The sequence below is a fragment of the Asterias amurensis genome, chromosome 13, assembly GCF_032118995.1.
Source record: "Asterias amurensis chromosome 13, ASM3211899v1".
In the NCBI taxonomy this organism is placed as follows: Eukaryota; Metazoa; Echinodermata; class Asteroidea; order Forcipulatida; family Asteriidae; genus Asterias; species Asterias amurensis.
Genome location: NC_092660.1, coordinates 18,811,673 through 18,835,434, shown reverse-complemented (window position 1 = coordinate 18,835,434; position 23,762 = coordinate 18,811,673). Strand labels below are relative to the sequence as shown.

At 39.3% G+C, this 23,762-nt stretch overlaps 1 protein-coding gene across 1 annotated transcript in view; it reads right to left on the bottom strand.

Annotated features, from left to right (window-relative positions):
• The window catches only part of LOC139946182 (tyrosine-protein kinase receptor Tie-1-like), a 45,542-nt gene extending 24,144 nt beyond the window's left edge, over window positions 1–21,398 (bottom strand). Inside the window, exons 1-8 of the mRNA XM_071943803.1 lie at window positions 21,171–21,398; window positions 18,758–19,267; window positions 17,293–17,592; window positions 10,914–11,183; window positions 8,984–9,115; window positions 8,105–8,242; window positions 851–982; window positions 250–362 (exon numbers count right to left, since the gene is read on the bottom strand). Of these exons, the coding sequence (XP_071799904.1) occupies window positions 250–362; window positions 851–982; window positions 8,105–8,242; window positions 8,984–9,115; window positions 10,914–11,183; window positions 17,293–17,592; window positions 18,758–18,824 (1,152 nt within the window). The 5' untranslated portion in view covers window positions 18,825–19,267; window positions 21,171–21,398. The remainder of the gene's footprint in view (window positions 1–249; window positions 363–850; window positions 983–8,104; window positions 8,243–8,983; window positions 9,116–10,913; window positions 11,184–17,292; window positions 17,593–18,757; window positions 19,268–21,170) is intronic.
• Window positions 21,399–23,762: the final 2,364 nt, after the last annotated feature.

Here is a 23,762-nt window from a genome sequence, read left to right as displayed (position 1 = left end):
GTGTTCCTGGCTGTGGCTGCTGTATGCGTCGTTGCACCTTGTAAACCAAAAAAGGTGCTAAATAATTGGGTCTCAAAATTCATAACTGCAATTACCTATCTTTCTGAAAGTTTGTATATACTCAGCGCCTTGAGTACTTCGTTTGGTAGATGCGTGCCCTATATAATACTTTGATATTATTATTATTATTATTAAATCTGTGGACATTTAAAGGGTCTGGGGATGATCATCGAAGGTCCCAAACTTTACCTCTATGTGAATGGCCGGACAGTCTGTAACGGTCTGCTGGCACCCACACATGAGTGAAACACGGACGTCGCTCCCAAGGACTACCCTGGTTTCACTGGCGTTAAAGAAATATTCTGAGGAAAAAAATACAAAAAATTACATTGAATTGAATCTGAACTACTAAACTACTTAGTGTTAGGCCCATTGCAACAATTGCATTGCCAAGAAATTGAAGAAATTTGAATGAATTATAGATCATAAATGAGGTTAAATCATGATGATTTACTGTTACTGAGTGGTAGTAATTTCTACAATATTTTCTGTGTTTTGTAACAAAAACCCTACAAAGGCCTCCCCCCCCAAAAAAAAAAAAGAAAAAAAGAAAAAAAAGAAAACAATATGAAAGTGTTTAATTACTTTTCAATTTCATAATTTAAACAGATGAAAAATAAAACAAAATAAAATATTTTTTGACTAGTGTAGTTTAATTTACATTTGTGAGTGTGTGACAATCTAAGTGTGACAATGTAAAATTATTACAATTTCAATTAGACAATTTGCAAAAAAAAAGCAAGTGAAATCTTCTGTAATATTTTCACACAATTCCTCAATCTTTACGTACTATCCTCTTGGCATGTCCGTCCAATTTTATCCGGCGAGCAGATGCAGTCACCAGTGTAACTATCACACAAGATAGACTGCGGACATTGGCAATCTTGCGTGCACCCAGCGCCATACTTGCCATCTTCACAAGCTAAAAAATAAAAATAAAAGAAACAACGCAGAAATGAGACCAAAATCTCAAACAATTCATTTTTTATAAAATTCAATGCACACTTATTTTTCATGTTGACAATCACAATGAAATACAGTTGAAAACAAAAAACATTGAGAATAATTATGAAAAGATGGATGCCACATAAAATCAATAATGTATCTAAAATTTCAAATTAGAAATTTCACAAGATAACATAAAGTGTAATCATGGAGGTAGAATTAACATACCACCAGTAATACTATAGTAATTAATGGTGTTTGAACTAACATGCTTAGGCCAACATCCAGGGAAAAATGTAGGGTTAGCACACTGCTTTTGTACGTGATGGACAAGGACTTTGACATGACAAGGACAAAAATAACAAAGACACAGACCAGACTAGTCAACAAAAATGATTATCAAAACTAAAGAGCAGTCTTTGCACAAACTTAGTGTTACGATTAGCCCAGGTTGGACTCTGGCACTGACTGACGTCCTACCAGGGCTATGTTAAGAGTTGTTAAGATCAACATTGCTACAACAATACACAAAGGTCTATTGAATTCAATTCAAAAGGTGATGTTTCAGTTTGTTTTTTTAGAGAACGTTGATGAATGAACGAGACGGCAAATGTTTACCACCTCGCCACCAATTTATCTGACACAACTTCTTATTAACCGAAACTCTTTGCCAGATTTCTTGAACTTTCACAGCTAGCTAACAGCAGTCGACACCGGAAAATCTTCCGGAGTGTTGGTGCGCCCTCAAGTGGCCAAAGCTAGTCTTGGTTCAAGACTCTCTCGCGGTCTATATGGTGCGCCCTCTTAGTGTAGCGGTCTTTAGAGAGATATTTTGGAGAGCGTTTGTAACCGTTTGTTATAAAATGCATAAAGATCTTTAAAGTAGAATACAATGATCCACACAAATTTGCCTCGAAGTTGCGTGGTTTTCCTTTTACTCTGTGAACTACGGTGGCCGACCGTGTTAGTCGACGAGGTAAAAGGAAAACCGTGCATTTTCGAGGCATGTTTGTGTGGATCATTGTATTCTACTTTTACAACACCTTTCTATCCATATGCATTTTATCACAAATGGTTACAAACGCTTTTTAAAGACCAACTCGTCCGATCCAAGGCAACGTGTTCCTTTAATTTGAGATCTTGCACTTCGCTGCAGCTTATTGGTATAATTGCAGCACCTGCATACAGCCCTGTAAAATAAATCAGTATTGCAGGGAGACTCAAGGTTGTGTCACTACAACAATCTTTCCAGACGGTCGGATTTGACAACTGTCAGTATCCGGTCAAATTTACCTTAAAGGCAGTGGACACTATTGGTAATTACTCAAAATAATTATTAGCATAAAAACTTGCTTGATGACGAGTAATGGGGAGAGGTTGAGAAACGGCTCCCGCTGAAGTGACATATAGTTTTCGAGAAAGAAGTTATTTTCCACGGATTTGATTTTGAGACCTCAGATTTAGAATTTGAGGTCCCGAAATCAACCATCTAAAAGCACGAAACTTCTTGTGACGAAGGGTGTGTTTTCTGTCATTATTATCTCGCAACTTCGGCGACCAATTGAGCTCAAATTTTCACAGGTTTGTTATTGTATGCATAATGTTGAGATACACCAAGTGAGAAGACTGTCTTTGACAATTACCAATAGTGTCCAATGTCTTTAATATTTTACACATATTTTTTTCCCCCCAAGGTGACATTTTGCTTCTAAACAAGGTTTCTAAACAAGGTGACATTTTGCACGACGTGATGGCGGCTACAAAAGACGCCGGTTTTTTCTCTCCCATTTCCGGGGAATCTGGGGTGCACAGTCGGTGTCATTTCCGCCCGAAGAAGTGGAGTTTACGAGGTGTTGCAAGTGTGAGATAAGACGGGTCTAAAGCTCCGAATAGACCCACCAGGGTCTGGTATTGTACTCGGTGCAGGTAAACTAGGGTAGGGTATGCCCGGGGTCCCTGGAGAGTTCAAGGATTTCGTTTCCCAGGAAAGCAACAAAAAAGTACTCTATTCAAAAAAAGCTATAGACTATAGTATCAGGGTGGAAACAAAAAGTAACTTTATAAAAAAAAAAATTCCATTTTGGAATTACGAGGAAGTCCGTGTTAGTTTTGAAATCGTTGTTTAACTACAAGGGCTTTTACAAAAACTATTTCAATGAACAGTTCTTTGATTTTACTTCACAGTTGTTTTTTGCTGACGTGCCTTTCGCAGAATAAGGGCACGCATAAACTACAGGGGAAATCCTATGTTCCAAATGTGGTTTTCTTCTTTCTTTTTTAACATCCGTAAGTAAAGTATAGTCATACACGAAAACAAGAAACTGTAACAAATTATTTCACAATCCAAAGTTTGTACAAAATAAAACTCTGTTGTCGTTACTTTTGATACGAATACGTTTCTTGATAACAACGATTTTAAAACGAATGATCTTCTATGTCACATCCCCTCCTCAATAGGGGGCTTGGCTTCGCCGATTTATCTACTGCTCGTATGTTGTACGTTGTTATCAGTTAAAACATTTTTGTTTATACTTCCTCGTTGTTTTCTAACATTTAGATCTTTTGGCTGAAACGAGAAGTGCGCATTTATAAACAAGAACGAATTCAACTCACTTGAGTTGGTGGCAATCACATTACTACGGTACAATTTAATTCATGTGGGTAAATTTGTTTGTAAAACATCTCAAAAAAGGCTTTATCAGTTTACATACATTTCAATTTAAACCCCTGGTTGAGTATTGGATCAAAATGATTTCATGTCATCCCATTTTTAGAACTCACACTGCCTCAGGTATTACAGCCTAGTATTACAGGGGTGGATTTCACAAAGAGTTAGGACTAGTCCTAACTTAGGACTAGTCCTAGGAGATATACAAATTGCATGGATAGTCCTAAGTTAGGACGAGTAAATGGTCCTAACTCGAGATAAGACTAGTCCTAACTCTTTGTGAAATCCACCCTAGGATTGGTGAGCATTACAGGATTGGTAAAGATAAAAACATTATCTGTTTACAATTTAAGTCTGAAGGCTTACTTACTGATTATGAAAGCCATAGTAAAAGGATTTTTTCATGAAACTTTTCGCCCTAAATTGAAGCCACAAATACAAGAAAACTGTATGAAGCCTCACCAGAATGCAGCAGCCGATTTCGGTTGTTACAACAAAAACTACGGACAAGTGTTTATCACCTGCTGAAATTATTCATAGTTTCTTTTTAAACTATTTTCTACTGGCTTACAAAAACGGTTTAAGCCAAAAACTTTCACTGGTTTGTTATTTCATGAACGGTTGATCAGACACAACATGAAAACTATCTGCAACTGTTTTGTCAGCTCAACCAATTATACATGTACAATACCGTTAATTGTATGGTAAAGGTGACGAGACAAAAAATTAATCCAGAACAATTTGTGTGTTTTTTCCGTCTAGTTGCTCCATAGGATAGCACTTCCTTTTTGCTTGTTTACACCGTCAAACATCAAGATAAATTGCTGATAACAATAATGCATGTCACTTTCAAAGGACTTCCAAAGAAATAATTACCTAAAAAAGAAAAGAAAAAAAGAGGTATACCGAGCTATGCTCCAGACACCCCATGAAACGTGAAACCAGAAACATCAGAAATGTTGTTAGGTCCGCTTTCGCACCGACCGACTGCACCGACCGACCGCCGAAAAGTGCACCTTTCCCCACAAATTGGGCTTAGGCTTCGTCGCCTGGTTGAAGCCTCGTAAGGAAAGCGTTTTTTTTTTAAAGAGTGACATGGGCCTAGCTCAAGCTCAAGCTCAAGTCGTGGTTTCGAAAACGGCCTAAAAAGACGCGACAGTTTCAAAGAGGGGGCAACAATGGCAGCAATGGGGAAATATAGCGCCCTCGCGTGGTTGGTTAAACTTTTAGTCACACATTCTACAACGCCGAAAGACTGGTCCCCTGTCTTTATGATAAAGACTGGTCCCCTGTCTTTATGATAAAGACTGGTCCCCTGTCTTTATGATAAAGACTGGTCCCCTGTCTTTATGATAAAGACTGGTATTGGTTTTAGATAACCAGTAGTTTCATTGGATTGTATTTTATTGGATAAACGTGCAGTTATAACGTAAGCTTTCCATATCTGTGTTTTGATTGGTCCGAGGTGATGTGATGGGCGCTGCAGCTGACAAACATTACCGCGGACCAATTAAAACAAAACGCCGAGAGCAAATTTTGAGAGAAAAACCCAAAGAATCGGAATGGAGCGACCCTGGAATAAAACCTGCTAGAACCGAACAAAACACCAGCATTTATGAGTCTGGTGGTTCCATCAAACTGTTGTTTACGGAACAATAGTCTGTCTAATGTAAACTGAAACCATGTCACAGTATCCGCTTATACACAGAACTAATGTTTTCTTTTTGATGGCCGGAAACCGCTCAACTCAAACGAATGGTGACAACATTCTGGAAACTGTGTGACCATAGAGAAAGGATTATGGTGTGACTCACAATAAAAAAACATTAAAATGATTGCGGCCTTCTCAACTTGCACTAAGTACAATTTGTGGGTTTTCTGTTTCCACGCGTTTGTTATCAAGAGAATTGTATTTTATGTCTCGTTTATAAATGTATTTTTGTAAATATTATATGTAAACATTTTCTTACCTCGATAGATATAACACAATAACACATTTAGTAACCACTCTTAAATTTAATGGCACTAACAACTTCTGGTTATAGAAGCCTACATCAACTTTCCATGGTATAAAGCAATTTTGAGAGACATTTCACTTCGAAGTGATGTGGTTGTGTAAAAAGATAGGTCTGACGGTTTTTATTACCCCAAACTTGAATCTAGGAAGCGTTGTGTATTCCTACTAGGGAGTATTATTCCCGGGTGGACATTATTATTCGCGCCTGATTTTCCGCGATATCTCAAAAACGCGACCACCTTTTGTTTGAAACTTTTGTATATGTTAGTTTTGTTGTGTAAATTCATAGGATTAAAACAATCGATAGGCTCCAATTTCTAAAGCCGGAAAGGTGACTTGAACATAATTATTATGCAAATGTTCCATAGCCAACTTCTTTTACAGTTACAAGGTTCCTACTTAGTGTCTGCATGCAGACACAAAAAAAACCCAATCCTGCAGTCCAGCATATTATATAACTTAAACCATTTTGGCCTAAAAACACTAGCCATTATTTTTCAGGAACACTTTTAGTTCTACACTGTTTTGCACTTCAATTTCTAGGTTATCTGCTGGAAAATCTAGGCGTAGGCCCTGGCCTTAACCATTGGAAAATTCATGCATTTGTATGATAATATAAACTAAAGGCCATCATGTGTTATTATTATAAACACACTCAGATAAATTCGACAATAACAGTTCCAGAAGACAAAGGAGTAGACTTCCGGTGCTGTATATTTTTTGGCGCTAGTTGTTGTTGTGTGTAAAAGAGAATGACTCTGTGTTGCGGTTGGTAATGACCATAAGATAATATAATTCGACAATGAACTTATACCCCTCAAATAAATAATGTGCAAACAAGTTGAAGATGGGTGTGTTTTCATCGATTTAACCCTGCAGTTGTAAGGGCCGCTGTCTGCATTATGATGACATAATTAGTTTAATATGATTTCCTTTGTCTTAACCACATCATAACACTTGTCAGTTCTTCTATCCTTAAGCTGGGCCATGGATGTCATAATGGCATAAAGAAGGGGTGTCAATCAGCATGGGGCAGTTATTTTGGGGTAGAACAGGCAAGACGAAACTCTCCCAGCCTCATTTTGTGTGTGTATTAGGTCAATTTTCAATGGTAGATATGAAACTAGTTATAAACTTGAATTATGCAAACGAATGAGCCAGTCTCGATGTTGCGCCCTCTACCGGTCACTAATGCAAAATCACTCGTCTCCGATCAAGACTACACATGTTGCAGTTCTAATTCGGAATCAGAAAGGGGCCGAACCAATGGGAGACTTTTGGGGACGCTAGTTGGCTGCAGACATACCAGGTAAATCTATTGTTCTTGGAAATGTGAGCAGGCTCAGAACGACGTAAACAATGAAAATATACCTGGTAAGTCTGCTGCCACCTAGCGTTCAAAAGTCTCCGATTGCTAAGTAGAAATTATGCAAGGAAAATGCACCTTGTTAAAGGTACACTATGGCTGGCAAGACTGGAGTATCACTTAAACTCTAAACAGATTATGCGGTCTACTGACTAAGGAACTATTGATCGGTGTTACCGGTGGCTGCTTGTTTAGGTTGTTTTAGATCCAGGGGTTCTCATTTCGAGTTCCTGTGACATCCGTTTCTGGGATCGAGGATTTGATTTCATTATCTAAATAACGGCCAAAGGCCAAATCAGAGCACAATAAAACACAAAAATAACCACGAATGGTTTGGTCACCAAGGTCTTGACAGGCCTTATCACAAAACAAATTAAGATTTACACCAGGGTCCCAAAATAACACTAAACAACTGGGTATTAAAATTGACACCATGGGTTTTGTCACAGTCGTAAACACCCAAGAGAGAACACAAATAACACTACTGTCATTGTATTAGCAGAAATAAGTGCTATTTTAACACCCAGATCATTGTACGAGAGCCGTCTTTGAAGATCATCCGTATAAGCCATGTTGTCAACTGTTGGATAATCCTCAGACAAAAGTTTGTTCATATCAGTCACTAAAATGGGCTTATATAATGCGGATAGCCGTGTTTTAGTCTATAGTTGACAAAAAAACTTTAATGATACTTAAAGACTAACTAATATAAGAAAAATTGCATGAGCTTTTGTAGCTACAACTACTTCATCAGATGCAAAATTGGACAATGTAACTGTTGGCGCCATTTTCAAAATGGGCGTGGCTTACAGATGAATAACGCAACCCTTTTAAACAGGATTGACGAAAGCTCGCTGAGTACAAATAGATAAACAAAAACATTTTGCCAGTTAAAAGCGTGCGACGTTTGTACAGAATGGTATATTTTCAGCTGGATCAGTCACGTGTGTTTCAGTTGTTTGCTTTCGTAAAGCACTACTATACGTAAAGAAACACAATTAATGCACAGTTATTTTTGAACGAATTGGAATTGTTTTTCTTGTCTTACGTGTGTCACAAGCCAGTCCGGTCCAACCTGTTGCACAGGAGCTGCCGAAAGGGTCTGGTAGCGAAAAATGCATGTGTCTGCAGTTGTCGGCCTTGCACTGGGATTCACATGTCGGTCCAAATCTGTTACTGCCACATCCTGTTATGGATGCCAAATTTAAAAAAAAAACATATTAGTATAAAATTACAAAACATTTGGCAGTTACTCCTGAAAGAATTGGTTTAAAGTAGCGATATACTGACACCACACTTTCAAACATCTACGAGTTAATCGTGGGTCATCGCGCGAACTTTGCCTTTGTCCAGAGACCTTTTCGCAAATACTGAGGCGCGCGCGTAAAGCTTGGAATTAGGTGCATTGTGGTCTAGCTGGTTACAAATTTGATTCATATCTATCCAACAATGCACCTCATTGAACAGTCTGCGCTTGCGCATTGGTATTTGCGATAAGGTCTAGGCATTATTGAGGGCCAAACAGTAAAACTTTTTTGACAACTTTGTCAAACGTGAAGTTAAAGGGTTTTTGATACCTTTTAAGTTGTTGGTCATGGAATGAATCACTTCTCACTGGTGAATGAAAATATGTGTGTACAAAAATTACCTGTAGAAGTTTCAGCTTCATTTGTGGTCAAGTTTTTGAGAGAGAAGAAAAAAAAAGTGAAAATCACAGAGATATTTTCAGGAGAGTAGCGTAAATGCGTTCTGCATGCCAAATAATAATTGTCGTCTCCTGTGAGACGAACATTATTTACGTGACATTGTTTTCCTCATCTCTCAAAAATATAGCACCTCAGTAAGTAGTATTTTAAGGGAACCTTTCTACCATCATATTATCTTCAAACTGTGTAAGTTTAATGCAAAACGGATTTGATTCACTCACCGATTTCACACTCTGTTCCCATGAACCCCGGAGGGCAAATACAAACACCGGTAACATCATCGCAAACGCCACCGTGGATGCAACGGGGACAATCCTGCTGGCAGCCGGTACCGAACTTGCCCTCTGAACACGCTGTTTTATGGTAAAAGAAAACAAAACAAATTAAAACAATTAAAGAGTATCACAATGGGTTCACACAAAACTTTGACCTGTCTATCACCGGAAAAGCTATAAGGGACTGGAGAACGAATCTTCCAGAAATAGCAAGCTGTGTTTCCTTGATATGATATTTTAGATAACATAACATCGTATGTTTACACAGCACTCAGTTTTAAAGGTATACAGAGGATAAAAATATCATTGTTTTAGCAACCTGTGAAAATTTGAGCTCAATAATTATGAATTATTTTGAGTAATTACCAATAGTGTCCACTGCCTTTAACCCCTCCACAAGATTAAAGAACCGGCGACAATCGCTGGTCTCTGTCTTTTTGACAGAGAGAAGGGAATAAAAAAGTGCAATGTCAAAACAACTTTGTTATTTTCCCGGGGGTCTAGAAACAACTTCTCGCGACAAAACATGTTTTCCTTTACGCTCAGTTTGTGGTTTGTTTTGTTTTTTCAAAAAAGGCTCATTGTCTCGCATCCAGGATCCTTTTGTTTTAACTCAGACTTTTGTTGACCAAAATCACGTAGTTTTGTTTACGACAATGACATCCTTCTTTTCGATTCTTAAGGGACCATGGCTACGCCGGGGGTCAACGTGCCTGGGGACCCATTGTTGACACAAAACACAGAAGATCAGAAGGCGTTTGTCGTTTTGTTTTTGTGGACAGTTTCAGGTTCGGGTGAAGGCTGGTCTCCGTGGCTCTATGGCGTGTTAAAAACAGGAAACAGTTGTCATAATGAATTGTGTCCATGGTTTTACCATGACTCGAACATTGCTTTGTAATTCGCAAATAGATCTCGACAACAAAAGGAGTCTTAATTTTGCAAAACAAAACCGAACCTGCCAAACCGCTCATTGGTTGAATGTTAGTGGTGTAACTTCATTGAGCTTTTGGAAACTAATTATCGAGTTAAAAGGTCGGGCAGAATTGTTTGCAAATTACTTGAGTACTAGTGTGACCAAAGATTAAAAAGAATCAAAGGTGCGAGAATGAGAGCTCGGAATGAAAATGTGAGTCGTAGCCGATAGGTGTAGCCGCCAATTCAGATATGGCCTTATCTAGTCATAGCCACAGCCATAGTAAAGTTCCATTTAGGTCGAGATGACTCGTATGTTGTACATGACATGCCACTTTCCAGAACACACGTGTTTTAGTAATCTTTCTCCTTCAGTAACCGATGATAACTGCACTTACGACTTCGTGAGTTTTAGGACAAACTGCTGCAAAGAAGTTCACCATATTTTGCCGCTATTTGATACTTTTGCGATTTTAAAAAGTCTAAATCCTTTCTCTGTGTTGAATGCATAATGATAGAAAGCGTTGTTGTGGAAGTGTGGCGCGAACCAATGTCAAAGAAATGAGTGTGACTTGGAAAAAGACGTCAAACTATACAACGGCGAATAACAATTAACAACCTCAAACCAGTTTTCACGCCACAACGTTGTCTGAAAGTCCAGAGGTGATTTTGCCATGATGAGCACATTTAGAGTGATGGTTATTTAGGTCGAGTTGACTTTAAAGACACACACTTCATATGATGATGCGTATGGCTATTGGGTCGAGTTGACTCTCCATCATAAACACCTCGTATGATGAGGCACAGTGACTTTTTAGGTAGAGTTGACTCTACTTTCAAGACACATTCCTCGTGCGATGAGGCGTATGGCTATAATTAATTCGAGTTGACTCTCAAGTATTAATACTAATCGGATGAGGCGCATGGGTTTTTAAGGGTCGAGTTGACTCTAAAGTATACCTACCTCGTACGATGAGGCGCATGAAACCTGCCCTGGATTGGTCCGACAATGGGTACACCTCATACACACCAGCATCCTCCTGTCGCACGCTCTCAATAACGTAGGACTCTTCCTCCGAGCTTGACTGCAGGCTGCCGTTCAACGCGCCCACGGCCCCGTTGAAGGACCACTGGGCGGTGTTGGTCGATGCCCGACTTCCGGTGTTGACCATCACCAAACGGATTCGCTCTCCGAGGCTTGCCGTCACGGTGAGACGCTTCGGTTGGATCAAAGCTGCAAATAGACAAAGAAATAATCGGATATTCTAATTATATGCTAATTATATTTACGCATGCGTGTAAAGAGACAATGGTTCACCTAGGTAGACGCACAGGCGCGTATGCGTCACGCCAAATAATGAAATGGGTCTTTCAATTTTTGCAAAAAATACAGACAGTTGAAACAGTTGAATGCTCCCTCCGTCCGAATCTTTAAAGGCACTTGACACTATTGGTAATAATTATAAATAACAATTGTTAGCACAAAAACGTAATAGGTAACGAGCCATGGAGAGCTGTTGGTAGTAACAAACAGTCATAAACGCTTTTCAAAGACCAACTCGACCGATCCAAGGCAACGTGTTCCTTTAAGGGGCGTGACCACCAAACCAACCGGAAGGCGGCAACCCACTGTCCTTTGGGACGTGTTTTTCGACCTCATTTTCAACTTTACTTGGAGGATATTGACTTTGCCTTGTTACTATAGTTTCAAAGCTGAACCCACTTCTTGCTCTAAATCCACGGTCACACCATGACATCTAGGAAGTAGTTGTAGGGCATGCGGCGCTGGTTCAGATAGACTTGTGCACAAGTCGTTAAATGATTTTGTCGCGGTGAGGGTCGAGTCGCGTTGAAAGCGTAAGGACATGTCACACGAGTCTATACAGGCAACTATAGTTCCACGCAATCTCAATAAAAAAGGACATTCCAATTTCAATGTTTATAGATTTTTCTTGTGGATTGTAAGGCAATGTTCGAAAAATGACTTATGTGCTACCAAAGTGGTCATGTGGCACGCACTGCAGTAGTTGCCTGTAAAAGATGCCTCGTGTGACAAACAAGGCCCGAAGCCTGATCACTCAGCTCCCCGCGTGCGATTAGGGCCCGTTTAAACGTCGCGCTCTTAAAGGAACACGTTGCCTTGGATCGGACGAGTTGGTCTATTAAAAGCGTTTGAAACCGTTTGTTATGAAATGCATATGGTTAGAAAGATGTTTTAAAAGTAGAATACAATGATCCACACAAGTATCACTCGAAACTGCACGGTTGTCCTTTTACGTCGCGAACTATCACGGTCGGCCATTTATGGGAGTCAAACCATAAACGGCCGACCGTGTTAGTCGACGGGTAAAAAGAAAACCACGCAACTTCGAGGCACATTTGTGTAGATCATTGTATTCTACTTTTACAATATCTTTCTAACCATATACATTTTACAACAAACGGTTAAAGATCGATTTTCAAAGACCAACTCGACCGATCCAAGGCAACGTGTTCCTTTAATGCCGTGTTAAATTAAAATTATCTGATCGTTTTACCCCTTCAGTCCTTGTGAATGTGTTGAACTTGTGCAGTATCAAAAGGTGATTTGTCTACGAAATTTAACCGAACAACGTTTTCAAAATATACCAGTTGCGCTAAACTAAAAAAATACACGATTTGCTATTCAGTGCATCATCATGGTATTCAGTGTGCACAAAATAAGTTCAGTACATTCCTTTGCTGTGATGTGCCAAATTGCTTGACGAAATCTTTCCGTGTACTGAGTGTACACTACACTACCTATCATCTGCTCACCTGATGTGCTTTCGATTAAAACAACCTGGGTATTTTGGAAACCTGGGTAATCGGAAACGAACTGTTTCGTAGAACTGTTTCGTTTTGAATACAAGCCAAGAAGTCTTGGGTCAGGGTCAAGGGTCAAGGTTTTGGTGGGGGTCAGATGTTTATATATGTAACAGTGTATAACGCAGATACGTGTACATGTACATATTACAGGTTGTAACATCGTACTATTTTATGAAATGATATGAAATTACAAAAACTATTGTGAAGAACGCGTACAGAATCGGTAGTTGTCACCAAAGATCAGGGTTCGAATGCATAGGGAGCTAAGATCAATCTTAACTGCTAGAGGCAAAGTGAAGAGAAGGGGTTCGCCCCGGTGTTCCTGGCTGTGGCTGCTAAATGCGCCATGGCACCTTGTAAACCCTTAGAAAAGTGCTACATAATCGGGTCTCAGAATTCATAACTTCCTTTGTGTAACAGCGCATTGAGTACCTTGTACCAAGCTCAATCGGTCATCGGAGTCACGAGAAACATATTTAAAAAAAACTTAGTATTTTCAAGCTTTAAAACGTAAAGTTTTGGACACAAGCAAAGAGCAAAACTACGCCTTTATGTTGCAGGCTCCTCGAAAACTATGACATCCTTAATTGAATCCAGAATATTTCAAGAAAGTTTTCCACAACGGTGCAAATCTGTGGATAATCAAAAGTGATATGTTTATTTATTGTGTAATCCATTAAACAAAATATTTTTTGGGGCCGCAATCCAAAGCACGTAAAGAATTTATTTCCTTCCCACTTCCTCCACCACCAGCCAGCTTGGGCGATGGGATTTCCCTGTAATCATAATGCTGTTATAGTAGATGGGGTACCCCTGACAGCTTCGTCTTGCCGGTGCTGCCAGCTCGACACCAAGCAGAGAGAGAGCCTTGGGGTTAGGGTCATAGGTCCGTGTTCCTAAGGAGGCCACTCTGGGAATGTTTACTACCGCTGCCAATTCCCCAGAAGACACTAACGAGGGGCGCGTGTCCCAGCAAGATAAGAAGTTTAGCCGGGCCGGTGGTGGGGTATTAAAGATAAGACGACTGATAAAAATGGGGAAGTTAAACAGTATAACTTGAAGCATAGAGCTTGAAGTGTGTTAACTTCTTCTTCTTCCTTTAAAGTGCTGCTTCAGGCATGCATTGTTTTGATCAAATCATGGAGGTGATCAAATCTAGTAATAAAGAACAGGGAAAGACAGAGCCTGGAACGAACAAATAAGTCTGAAAATGCGTTTTCCAGGTGTTAAGTTCATCCAGGCAAGGCCACGTTGCTTAATGGGTATTCAGGTTGGCGAAGTGGTTTCCACCAAGCCTCAGCCACCTGGGACCCGGTTCGAATCCCGGGCCGTGTTGGTTGGGTTTGCGGTCCACGAGGGCCCAACTTCATAAAGCTGTCAAGCAAATTATGTTCGGCAAATCATACTTTGCTAAGCAAAAAAAATGAGCGGGGCACCAGTTGCGACAATGTAAAACTAAATGGAATTTTGGTGTAAACAGTTTCTTTGTCTGTGCTTAGCAATTTTTGTATGCTTATATGCTTCATTAAAGGTGACCTCATTGTGTGATGACGTATAAGTTTCACTTTTCCTTGCTTAGCAGTTTTTGTTATTACTGGCTTCATAGAATAGGGCCTGATTGTGTGATGATGTATAATAAGAATTTGTAGTAAAAACCACCTGTCACTTTTCATAGAAAACGCAAAAGCAATATTTGATGGTTACTGGTTTTACCATGGAGGTAGGTAATATCGATCAATGTGTTTGCAGTTGTTTATGTATTTTGGCGTGGACTTAATATTATAATATTATTTCCCTGATATTTCCAGTATGGACTGCCATATAGGGTTACTTTCAGCCCATATGTTTTACACGGTCTTGGCTGTTCCACTGATATGTGATCTGGAAACAGTAGGATGACGCTGATGATGTGTGTGTTTTTTGCCGATGGTATTATCGCTGAAAATGTAACTGAGTTAGTTTGAACAAAAATCAGTCAAACGTAAAATAAAAAAATAGTATTAGAGATGAATTAAATTGCCTTGCATTAATGATTAAGTGCATTGCATTACTAGTTATTTTCCGCGCATTTACCAATTGAGAGGTTAGACAAAATAAGACATTTAATATTCAAACTTCAGGCCTGTAAGAAGTTACCATTTTCGCAAACTACGTTACTTACAATGTTTGAATATCTCCATTGCTCGTTACTAAGTAAGTTTTTATGCTAACAATTATTTTGAGTTATACCAATAGTGTCCAGTGCCTTTAAGCGTGTTCATGTGAGATCTCGATAGAGTATAAACCTTGACCTATGCAGGCTTTTTTGATAATATTTTCAGATTCCTGCCATATTCCTTGAAATGTGAGCGAATTTGCACCATAAACAAGACTCTACAGACTCGCCTTATCACACCATTTCGATGTTTTGTTGTGTTTTATTTGAAGTGAAGTATTCCACAGGTTACGACCCGACATGTCTGCATGAGGGATGAAATGTCAACTTGATTTCTTCTCCCCATTGAACTGTTACGCAAAGTATAGTTTTTGTGAACCGTTCAAAATGTTCGGTTTTGATTCTTTGTTTTGTGTTAATAAGTTGTAGTTGTTGTTGTCTGTTTTCTCAAGACACTATCAACTTAGACACTCCAACTTGTATCTAATCACAGCCTTACATAAAATAATTCCAAACCTTTGGGTAAAAAAGTCTTTCCAAAATCATGATTATGGATCTTTGAACCTGTGGCTATTGATAAGCCATCTGAGATGCACATCCGGAAAGACCGGGCAGCACACAACACTTGGTTCTGGTGGTGAAGTGTGCTGTCCAACTTGCCCGAATGCGTAAGGATTTACTGACTGGTATAACAAGGAAGTCAAACAAACACGGATGCTGAGCATGAAGGGATGTGAGTGTCCTTAAAGGGGCACTCTGACTTCAAATCTCTCAAACATTTGCTGTTTTGGAATTACTCCTTATATTTGTGTGAGAGTTTTTCGTGCACTAAAACTCTCACAGTGTTTTCTATTGAGTGAGTAGTAATATAAAACAAAACCATACATTTGCCTCTGGAAATACAACGTGGTATTATACGGTCCCATCGGTCCGGCATTGGGTGAAATTTAACATTTTGTTTCCACAGATTAAAGCTGCCTCCGTTCTATCAGTATCATGCAATTTCACAAAAACACACAATTTCAAGGGATGTTTATGTGAATCAGTTTACTTTCAAATATGTTTTCATATCCATTTCAGAACAAGTGTTTTTCTGTAGCCTAAAAGTGCCTAAGGGCATCAATCTTTAAATCATACAGTGTTTTTTTTTTTCTTTTTCTTTTTCCCCCAAGCCATCCCAGCCTATTAAGCAACATACCGGTACTGCTTTTATGGCTACAGTCTCAGTATTCGTTAACCAATCAGGTTGGTTTGTTATTTGATTTGTGTACAAAGTATTGATGAATGGATCAATCATAATACAGTACAGTAATTCAAAATGAACAGTAAAAAATGCTATAGTAATAAATAGTCAAAATGATGATTGAGCGTGCCCCTTTAAATGTGACCGCAAGTTTGACTTTGGGATAAGTATTTCCTGGTATTGTCTCTCAATGATAATCAACTGATGTAAAGTGACCCACTAAAAACAATGGACAACACATTGTACCTTTAACATAAATATATTCAAGTTCGTCATTTTCGTTTTCTGGAAAAACCCTCAACTCCTCAAACTTATTTTCCACACCTTATGGTCTAAGAGCCTTCCGTTTCATTGCGCTTTCGTTATGGAACGACTTTATTATACCACTTCATATTCGCCAAAACTCGACTCTCTTCTGATTTTCAAGACTATTTTTATTATTTTATCTTCCATGCAAACAGGGTGTTTTCCTGTCATTAATTTCTTCCAACTTCGATGGTCAAATGAGTTTAAACTGTCACTGACTTGTTATGTTATGCATGTTGGGATGCACGGAGTGACTGCTCTTGGACGACAGAAGTATATCCTGCCTTTAAAATAATATTTTCACTGTTGCTATTTTTGGTACGAAAGATGTGTAATATTTTAAATGGTTTGTCACCTTTTGAATTGTATGATAAGTTTATTGTGCGTGTGGGTAAAGATAATCACTTTTCGTTTCCATGAAGCATTTCTACAGTTGGTTCTCTTTTTCGGACAAAAAGAAAAGATTCTTGGCGGAAGATCTTTTTGTTGAAAGATGTCAGCGGAAAATTATTTTAAAAAATATATAGAAATAGCTGCAATCTGTATTTTTCTGAAGATGTCGTCGAGCCGATGAAGGTGGATACCAGACTACAAAACACCACAGCTGTATACAACGGCAGGTCTCGGACACGAGACCACAAAACACCACAGTAGGCAACGAGGACATTCGATACAAGACTGCAAAACACCGCAGCTTTTGACACGAAGCTACAAAACACCACAGCTGTAGAAAATGGCAGAAATTAAACCACATCGACAATTTAATTTCGTTTTCTCTGACTTACGACTTACCTTCTCTGTACATCTTAAAGGTGACAACTTTCTTGTCCTGTTGAGTTCCGACGCAGTAGAAAACCCCACGCCGGCTCTCCCCCATCTGGCTCTCCCATCGGACCTCAAGACGCTCCCCGTCTTGGCTAATCTCTCCGTTCAAGTCACCCACGGAGACATCCCCTGTGTTAGTGAGTCTGCCGACGGTGAGTTGGGAGGCAGGCGTGATCGGGGGCTCAGCGTCGGCATCCAGGCAGGACAGCAGGGTGTCGCTGTTGGACACCAATGGGGTGGAGTTGATCACGGTAACCTGCTCAGCATCTATTGAAGAACAAAACAAAATCATCTTTAAATACCACTTTCAACAGCTGTTTTCCTGCAGTAAAATACAACATTTCCTCCTGCCATGATGTTACTCAATCAGTTGAAGGTAGGACATCATAGTATGTAAAGGGTATATACAGAAATCCATGTGAAATTTTAGTCAAAGCTAACTGACTATGAAGTTCATAATATAGAAACTTCTTTCCCAATCCCATTATATATTTTTCTCTGAAAGGAAATCATGTATACGAGAAACTGAATCTAAAAACCTTATAAAGGGGATAACGTAAAGCTGATTTCAGAAGTACAACCCAAAAGGAAGGCCAGTGTATATCTCATAACGATTTATGCAACATTTTCACAGGATTGTTATTTTGTGTGTTGGCCTAGTGTTGATCAAACCACTGTCTGCGACTATATTTTGTTAGTTCTTACCAAACTAAGTAATATGCAAAATTTTAATATAGAAACGTGCACCATTGTCTGTCTTAAACATTATTTAACATTTCAACAATCTTAAGTAATAAACAAAAAGGAAACTGACTGAGAAAACTCTGAACAACAATTGACAAAGGCGGGAGTTGAACAAGCGACCTCCGGATTGACGTGCAGGCGCTCTACCAACTAAGCAAAGTGAGCCATCATTTCAAAAGGTGGTTAGTCAATTTTAAGATATCGCTGAAACGCCGGATCAAGTCTATGCAGGAGTACACAACCTAAGAATCGTTACTGCAGTAATGCTTTTCATATTCGTTCAGGGGTGCGAGTCAAGAGCCACTCAACCTGTTATAACTGCCGTGTGAATCATCACACTAAAGTTTATGATACAACATGGGAAGCGCCAGAAGAGGATGCGACGTTTATTTCAATTATCAAGTAGTAACCCTCGAAAATAACTGACAGGGTACTTTCAAAACAAGTTTGGGTTGAACAGAAAAAGTCTTGTACAATCATGGAGGAATAAATTAGAACAACCGTGAAGATAATTAAAATCAGGGAAAATTTCCGTATCCTGCCACTACTTTTTCACAATGAGTATGAGTAAACTAGATACTAGTTCATTTCATCAAGAATAAAGAAGTGGTGGCTAGATACAGGAACTTTTTTAAAACCACCCACTGATACCTTTTTTGACTCATCAATTACGTTAATTTATACTCACAGTTTGAGCTTATTGTCACCACTAATATCAAAATAAGTAGACTCGTACTCAAGCCGTCTCGAGCCATGATGATGTTGTACAATTATGAAGGAGAACAAATTGGCATAAAATCCAAATTTCCATTCACAACGGTATGGTCCCAAGCACTTCAATGTTTGTACCTGGAACAACGGACCTAAACTTGTGGCTAGCTCCAACTCCGGGTTGTATGTGTCCAAGGAAGAGCTAGTTGCAATGGTTTATATCCTTCGTTCACTGATTACGCTGGCCATGCACTGTGACTGACTTACAACCGGAACAACGTGTAGGAACTCTTGAACAGATAAACACACTTTACCAACTTGGGATCAAGCTTGCGTGTGCACGCGTACCCAACTCTCAACATGCAGAGCGTGTGGCAGCTGTGGACAGTGACCCACACACATCACGTAGAGAAAGATGTACTGTCATTATGGTGGGCAAACCAAGCAGTATTGTTATCTTCAATGATGAAATCCCTCAAAGATTTCTCTGTGTTCCTCCGTGATAAATAGGGCCGACAGGTCCGCATAAGGCAGAAAAAAGGCAGCGTACAAAGAGAAGGGAAAAAACCTTTTTGTTAAACCGTGGAGTATGGCTCAACGTATACAGAATACGATTAGTGTAGAGCCATTATTCACAAAGTAAAGTATGGGACGAGAGATAGCCTTTTGTCAAGCCTTCGTGGCATGGAGAACCGCAATCCCAAGCGACTGGAACGGGTTCGCTGCTCACGTGCGTGGTCACAGTCGCATGTGATCGCGGCTCTTCTCATGCCTTGACAAAAGGCTAGAGACGAGAGATTCCCAGTGAGTTAGTGGGTGCGTTCGTTTAACTGCCCTGGGTCGACCCCGGTGTGTGGCGGGGTTTTTTCCAGGACGAACGTGGGTAATTATCTGCACAAGTTCGTTCTGGAAAAAGAAAACGCCACACACCGGGGTCGACCCGGGGAAGCTAATCGAACGCACCCATTGAGGACAAGTTTTCTCCCTAAGATGGCGACTGACCATGGAGCCGTTTTTATCCTAGGTCGTAAAAAAGGCTGCAATATAGGGTGCGTTCGTTTAGCTTCCCTGGGTCGACCCCGGTGTGTGGCGGTTTTTTCTTCTTCCAGGACGAACGTGGGTAATTATCTGCACACGTTCGTCCTAGAAAGAAAAAACGCCACACACCGGGGTCGACCCAGGGTAGCTAAACGAACGCACTCATATAGAAACCCAACCCCAAGTCCTTTTTTTTTTCTTTTTTCGCAGTCCTAAAATAATTGGGCCATAGGCCGATACGTATTTTGTTGAAAATGTACCTTAATTCCTCCATACTTATAATTTAAAGCAAGGATGAATATTATTGAAGGTACCTTGTCAACAGTCCTGAAAATTAAGAGCACTTTGTGAATGTTCAAAACACGTATGTCTCTAATTATTATGCTCAATACACCATAATTTGATTCTCTTCACCTCGGGTATACATTTAAAGGTAACTAAAGGAACATTATAGAATTTGTTTTTGCTAACAAAACAGTTGCTGGCAGTGTAAGCATGTGTATCCACCATATACATAAACGGACAAACCTGTTGAAGTTTGAGATCGATCGGCCGTCTGGGTCACGAGAGAATAGTGAAAAACCGATTACAAATTTTGCATTGCATCGATGCCAAATAAGAATGAATAAAACGCTCAGTGAGCGATAAACTCTAAACGCGAAGTTAGATTATTTCTTTCTCATCAAATAAAATTAAATTTCAGACAGAAATATTTCAAGGGATGTTTTCAACTATCATTATCATTAGACCGTGTAAGTTTTATGTAAATCTGTGATCTTCACGATTTTTGCAATTCTGTAACGTTCCTTTAAGCTATTGTTTTTATGACGTCACATCGTTTACAGCCTGTTTACTGAATATTTAATGGCCATAATGGAGCTGTTTATTGCAGATTCGCACCGACGAATCTACTATTTATTGCTGATTCGAAGTGACGAATCTACTGTTTATTGCATCCTTTGTGAATCTGTAGTTTCGTATATACACGAATATACTGCATGCTGAGGATGTTCTAGGCACATACAATATTATTTATAATATTACAATATTATTCATAATATCATAATATAAATTGAAAAACAATTGAAATTCTACACTTTCAAAGTCTGTTTCAAGATGAGACAAATAATGACATCGCGTACATTAATCCCCTTCCTCTGTGCCGTTGAAAACATCATCATCCAGCAATACACACCGCCATTCTCCGAACACGAGTACAACACTGGTCTCGCCTGAAGCCCCAACCCAGTTTAGTCCTCGATCACATCACACCAGGAAGGTAGAATTCTACCTCCATGATCAAAATAGGCCTCTGTGACATTTTGAAGCAGAAATCTAGACTTGACCCTTACCCGATTAAACGGAGAATTTGACGAAAACGAACGCACACCAAACAAACGCAAAAAAAAGTGTTTAGTTGTTGGCGGAGATCAGCCACCGTACCATTTGTGACACATTGCAGCCGACTCTTTCACGTGTCTGGTCTCGTCTGAACCCAACCCCAGTTTATTCTTGGGTCACAAACTGCCATTTTGAAGCAGACAACCAGATTTGACAGCCAGCCCAACGGAGAATTTGGGAAAAACGCACACAAATTGCAATACTATTATTGTGACATACATGCACACAGTATAAGCTGGTGTGGTTTCTTACTTGCACGGCTAAGCTTTCCGCGTTTCTCGTGTAAGGGGACCTGTCTGTTCGTGGCTTTGACATTGATCAACATCAAAGGTGAATCAATGGCGCGGAGCTACTTTAAAGGGGTAGAGTGCATAATATTTTATTTCATTGTACTTAACATCAATCCCACCAGTTTCCTGTTCATTGCGGGTTTTTTTTTAGAAGCACAAAGGTGCATTACTAGGATGGGTGCCTACGTACTTTTAAAAAGAGACTCTAAGGTCAAATTCGGTATTCACATTTGAATACCTAATCTAGATAGTCTAATATTTTCACATAAGACCAAAATACATTGTAATAGAACCACCTTTTTGCGGTAGCGACCAAATCCCGATTAATTGAAAAAAAAATATTGTTATTCGACTTTTGTATCCTAAAAAATGCCTTATGAATATCTTAGACTTATTATAATGACCGTGTGCCGAAATTCCATGCTTAAATTAATCAAAGGTACAATTCCGCCAAATTTCCCGTTTCTGCTTAAAATCACACCGTCATTCGGACTGACAGCCCTTTTAAAACCAAGGCTTTGGATGCGGCCCTGTGGACAAAAGGGCAAGGAGAGCGTGTGGAGCTGTTAACAAACATACGTGGTTTTCGAAAACACCCATCTACAACCTGCCATCCATTGATCGGTGCATCAAGGCCATGCATCGAAAATAAAAGGAAACCACGCTTTATACGGGAAATGAAACCATTCCCGTTTTCCCACAAACTCTGACTAACTCACAAGTGATGCAAAACGATTGTGGGTCAATACGATTGCAATTGTTACTTCTATAAAAAAATTCTGGTAGTATACAAGATGCCTCAGAAGTGAACTTAATCACTGTAACTCACAAGACTGAAGAAACCTGTACGGGCCGGACATTTTCTTAGAGCATATATGAAACATGGCTTTCATTCCATTGACTGCTTTGCCAGGAATATCATCATTATTTTGTTCTTTTAACATATCAAATTTGAAGGCACTGGACACTATTGGTAATTACTCAAAATAATTATTAGCATAAAACCTTACTTGGTAACGAGTAATGGGGACACGTATAGTATAAAACATTGTGAGAAACGGCTCCCTCTGAAGTAACGTAGTTTAGAGAAAGAAGTAACTTCACATTAAAATGTTTGAATTGAACTCAAAACCTCAGCTGAGGTCTCGAATTCAAGCATCTTAAAACACACAACTTGTGCGACAAGGGTGATTTTTCGTCCATTATTCTCTCGCAACGACAACCAATTGAGCTCAATTTTTCACAGGTTTGTTATTTTATGCTTATATTGAGTAAGAAGACTGGTGTTTGACAACTACCAAACTTAAGTTGTCCGGTGCCTTTCAGTGTTGTTGTTGTTGTTGTTGTTTGTAAGTTGTTTTGTTCCTATTCGTACGGCCTGTTTGTCCGCTAATTTATCTTGTCTCTGTCTGACCATATAACTGATTGCTACAAGCCTCAGCTTATCAAATCGGCATCCATACTATTAGTTCAATTCCCTATTACATTGTAAATTATATGCACTCTGTGAAGCTGTGTTTTTGTCAGTCTGGAAATAAATATAATTTGAATTTAACTCAAAAACAAATTTGTGGGGGCCCCGCATAAGTTTGTCAGAATGAGTCGACGGAAATGCAGAGGTGTCTTTTGTTTCAAAGCCGGGCTAATTACCAACAGAGTGGCAGAATGGCATTGATTAGTAGGCTCATTCATCCGGTGGTGTTTTCTGCTTTTTTGAGATATATGTGTTATTCTTTTACTGAAATCGGGAACCACAATTAAGAAATTTTTATTTTCTTTTCTCGAAAATATATATACAATATTATCCTTGAGTGTCTAGAAACTCTTATGCAGGAACAGTTTTAAAGGGATACATGTCGAGAACACTCATAATAAAAACTGTGTTACAGGCAGTGGACACTATTGGTAATTACTCAAAATAATTATTAGCATAAAACCTTTCTTGGTGACAAGTAATAGGGAGAGGTTGATGGTATAACACATTGTGAGAAACAGCACCCTCTGAAGTGCCATAGGTTCCGAGAAAGAAATAATTTTCCACTAATTTGATTTCAAGACCTCAAGTTTAGAACTTGATGTCTCGAAATCAACCATCTAAACACACACAACTTCGTGTGACAAGGGTGTTTTTTTCTTTCATTATTATCTCACAAGTTGACCGATTGAGCTCAAATTTTCACAGGTTTGTTATTATACGCATATGTTGAGATACACCAACTGTGAAGGCTAGTCTTTGACAATTACCAATAGTGT